This window comes from Gekko japonicus, unplaced genomic scaffold (assembly GCF_001447785.1).
Source record: "Gekko japonicus isolate JY-2015 unplaced genomic scaffold, Gekko_japonicus_V1.1 scaffold6467, whole genome shotgun sequence".
NCBI lineage: Eukaryota > Metazoa > Chordata > Lepidosauria > Squamata > Gekkonidae > Gekko > Gekko japonicus.
The window spans coordinates 17,489-22,024 of NW_015176629.1; the positions used below are offsets into that span (position 1 = coordinate 17,489).

The window sequence follows — 4,536 nt, forward strand, 5'->3', positions numbered from 1 at the left end:
CCCCATACCAGGGTCCTGAGCCAGGCCTCCCCCCCCCACCACCAGTGTGGGAATTGAGTTTCCACAGGGAAGTCCCAACATATGTCTGGTTGGCTGACAGGCCCTGAAGTGATCTCTAAACCACGAATTGAGTTCTCAGGCCTTGGCACATCCTAGATTTTTTTTCATGGCGTTAAATTGCCAACTTTATCTATCTGATCCTTCCTTCCCTTTTTCAAGAAACATATTATTTCAATAAAAGGGGGGGGGGAGAGATTCCTTTCACTTCTGCTCATCTTCTCAGATGTTTCATGATTCATACATTCAAAAATGGGAGATATAAAGGGGGAGAGAGGAAGACATTTGACTTTCAGTTTAGCTTCCCCAGCCTCACGGACTTTCGGCTGAACAACCCTACACGGTCCTCAGGTAGGTACAGGGGAATGGAGGGGACCTTAGCCTAAGGTAGGGTTGCGGGGTCCCCCCTGGCCACTGCTGGGAGATGAGGAGGGTTGCCAGATCCAGGCTGGGAAACTCCCGGCAATTTGGGGATGTAGACTGGGGAGGGCAGGGACCTCAGTGGGGTGCAGTGCCATAGAGTCCAAAGTCTCCATTTTCTCCAGGGGCATTCATCTCTCTAGTTTGAAGATGAGCTGCAATTCTGGGGGATCCCCTGGTCCCACCTGGAGACTGGCACCCCTAGAGGGGCTGCCAAAGCTTACAGAAGGGTTTCGGGGTTGTGAGATATCCTGGAAGCAATATCACCTGGAGGAATGTTTCCATTGATGCAAGCCAGTTTATCAACTGGTTCCTCCAATAGGGCTCTATCTACTCCAGTTGCCACACACTGGACAACGTGTGCTAGAGTTCCATTGTCTGAGAGTGTGTGTGTGTGTGTGTGTGTGTGTGTGTGTGTGTGTGTGTGTGTGTGAGTGAGAGAGAGAGAGAGAGAGAGAGAGAGAGAGAGATCTGTAAGTGACATCAATCAGTGGGCAAGAGGATAGGTCTCTCCATGACAGCGCTCACCCCCTCCAGAGAAATTGTTTCCCCACCTAGGTTCATTTTAGGCTCAGAATCCTATTTAGGGAAGAACTTGAGCTTAAAAACTGATGTAAAAGGGCATCCACAGGGGAGAACCAGGAGACAAAGGGAGGGTTAACCACCTCAACCTGCCCACCAATTCTTCCCTACAAAAGCCCCCGCCCCCCCCCACATTACCCTAGTAAACGTAGCAGAACAAAATTTGTGTCCAGTAGCACCTTTAAGACCAGTTAAATTTTATTCTGGGTGAAACTTCCATGTGCACGCGCACATCTTCAGATACTTCTTCAGGTTCAGGCTTCCCACCTGAATCTAGTAAATGTAGGTTATGGAATGTAGGTTAAGGAACTCTCGTTTGTAGGTTAAGGAACATGCATTTGTTGAGGCAGCCATAAAAAGACTCCAAGGATGGAGTCCCACGGTTCGCCTCTCAATGTGATATCTTGCTCTGAATTCAAATCCTCCTCGGTCCAGAAGTTCTGTGGCCCAGCTTTGTGCCAGTCACTAGATTTTGACCTTGCATACAACACAAGATGCAGTGAGCTAAGATTACAAACGCGAGCCTGAACTTCTAGGAGGACTTATTAGAAAAAGAAGAAGAGATTAGATTTATACCCCGGCCTTCACTCAGAGTGGCCTTCCCCTCCCCACAACAGACACCCTGTGAGGTGAGTGGGGCTGAGGGAGCTCTTTCCTTGAAAGAACAGCTCTGAGAGAACTATGGCTTGCCATAGGTCATCCAGCAGCTGCAAGTGAAGGAGTGGGGAATCAAACCTGGTTCTTCTAGAGTAGGGTCTGCTGCGCTTCACCACTTTAGGATACCCAGGCCAGCCCGATCTCCTCAGGTCTCAGAAGCTAAGCAGAGTCAGCCCTGGTGAGTTCTTGGGTGGGAGACCACCAAGGCAAGCCACGGACACTACACAAAGCCAGTCCATGGCAAACCACCTCTGAGTGGCTCTTCCCTTGAAAACCCCTACAGGGTCGCCGTAAGTTGGCTGCGACCTGATGGCACTTTCCACCACCACCAAAGTAAGAAACAGACTGATAGCACAAGGAAGCCTTCTCTGTTTGTCTCCCCAGGGTGATTAAGAAGCCCAGCGGCCCTCCAGGGCACAGGACCCCCTCTGGGCCGCCATGTCCAGGCTGAGCTTCTTCTTCCTAGCGGCCTCCTTTGAGTTCCTCTCCCTCCTCCGACCGACAGCCTCTGGCCACTGCCAAGCGTTCTCCAGTGATGAGTGCCAGAAATCCACAAGCTTCGTGCCGGGGCACAACTTGATTGGCAAGGGACTCGATATCACCACGCTGAGCAGGAAAGGGGCCTCTGTGGTGGACACCAGCCAGTGGCGGGGAGCCAACGGGACCTGCAACCTGTGCCGGAATCCGCTGATGGACGGGGAGATGCAGAGGCTCCCCTTGGAGGCTGTCGACTGGGAGGTGTATAGCAAGTGCCAAGACCAAGCGGCCGCCTCCGTGGAGCACTCCATGTTGGATGTGGCAAATGCAATGACTGCAGAAGTGACGAATGACTGGCAGGCAGACTTGGGGTTGCCTATGATCCAGGCGGCATTTGGTGGATCTCAGTCCCGGATAATCCTTCGCGCTCACAAGTACTCCCAGAGGGACAGTTACAGCTTTATAAAGCACGAGACGTACTGCGAAAATTACCAGTGAGTATTAGCTCTGCTGTGGTACCTGCAGACTGAGCAGTCTAGCCAAGGAGAGGGCATTCCACTGAGACCCAGTTTAGAGCAGTGGTCTGGGAGAACCGGGTTTGATTCCCCACTCCTCCACATGCAGCTGCTGGTGTGATTTTGGGTTAGTCGCAAGTTCCTTCAGAGCTGTTCTCTCAAGGGCTGTCCTCAAAAGAGCTCTCTCAGCCCCACCTACTTCCCAGGGTGTCTGTTATGGGAAGGAGATTGTAAGAAGCTCTGAAACTCCTTTGGATAGTGCAGGGCGGGGTATGCATCCAGTCTCTCCCCTCACTTCGGAAATACCAGGGGAAACCTGCCACGGGGGAAATGGGCAGACACCTGTTTTCCATTCCATGAAAAATGAGGACTTCCAAGCACTGTTAAGACACCCACTCTTCTTCAGCAGTATTTCACTTTACCAATTAGGGCTGCCAACTGGAGGGGGATTTTCCTGGAGTTTTGGGGGTGGAGCCTGGAAAAGGCAAAGTTTGGGGAAGGGAATCACCTCAGCTGGTTATGCTGCTATGGAACCTGCCCTCCAGAGCAGCCATTTTCTCCAGGGGAACTGATCTCTCTCATCTGGAGACCATTTGTGACTCTTGGAGATCTCCAGGCTGCACCAGGAGGTTGGCAACCCTAACACCTATATTGTGGGAAGACCTTTGCCAAAGGAAGGGCACAGGGGTCCTGCAGTGCCAAAGCAACACCACGTCCATCTTACTAAACTCCAAGCCTCTAACGGCTGATTTTTCAGCTCATGTAAATAAAGCTGGTTTAGCACAGCTTTGCACCAACGTGAAGCTGCCGGATACTGGCTCAGACCACCGGTCCCTAAAGGTCAGTCTGGTCTACTCTGACTGGCAGTGGCTCTCCAGGGTCTCGGGCGGAGGTCTTTCACCTCACCCACTGTCAAGAAATTTGACCTCTAGTCAATTTCTTGTTCCTTCATTCAAATATTGGTTCAGGCTTCATATCAAAACTTAGGCCCGAAAAATGGGTTGAAGTCATAGGCTTGCCAAGTCCCCCCAGGGGGCGGGGAAAACCCCACCCCAGAGGCCTGTTCCCTGCCGCTGGCGGATCGGACCCTGGGCGGAACCCCACCCCCAAAGTACGCAATGTGCACGTCACCTGGAAGTGACGCGACCACGCCAGGCATGCTGGGGACGGGGCCACGGTCATTCGAGGGAAAACTCTATGGTTTTTCCTCGAATGGTCATGGCTCCGCCCCCAGCTTGCCCGGCGTAGTCACGCCACTTCCGGGTGACTGCGGCGCGCGCACTCCAGGAACAAGCCGGGAGGCCCCCGCTCCAGCAGTAGGTAAGACTTGGCAACCCTAGTTGAAGAGATCAAAAGGGAAACATCTGTCTGCTGTCACAGGAACGTTCTGTGCCTTTGAATTACAGAGGCCAAATGGAGCCACACCATTTGGTCACTGAACACATACCTCACTATGCTGATGCTTGTTTTACACTTCAGAGAGAGAAGCATCCTGTCATAAGTTTCTTCTCTGGGGAATCATCTGTTGTCACAGATCCACGTCATGATAATTTCGTTAACCCCGAGTTTTGGAGTGGCTACAAGGGCCCACAGCCTGTCCAGATCTTAGGCTTTAAAGTGTTAGCTTTTCTGCTGTTAGTTTTTACCAGGGGTGGACCCGCGATACTCGGGGAATCATCTGTTGTCACAGATCCACGTCATGATAATTTCGTTAACCCCGAGTTTTGGAGTGGCTACAAGGGCCCACAGCCTGTCCAGATCTTAGGCTTTAAAGTGTTAGCTTTTCTGCTGTTAGTTGTTACAAGGGGTGGACCCGCGATACTCGGGG

At 52.0% G+C, this 4,536-nt stretch overlaps 1 protein-coding gene across 1 annotated transcript in view; it reads left to right on the forward strand.

Moving 5' to 3' along the window:
- Positions 1 to 363: 363 nt before the first annotated feature.
- LOC107124147 (perforin-1-like) overlaps positions 364 to 4,536 on the forward strand; it is a 9,606-nt gene continuing 5,433 nt past the window's right edge. The window contains exons 1-2 of the mRNA XM_015427538.1: positions 364 to 408; positions 2,101 to 2,687. Of these exons, the coding sequence (XP_015283024.1) occupies positions 2,155 to 2,687 (533 nt within the window). The 5' untranslated portion in view covers positions 364 to 408; positions 2,101 to 2,154. The remainder of the gene's footprint in view (positions 409 to 2,100; positions 2,688 to 4,536) is intronic.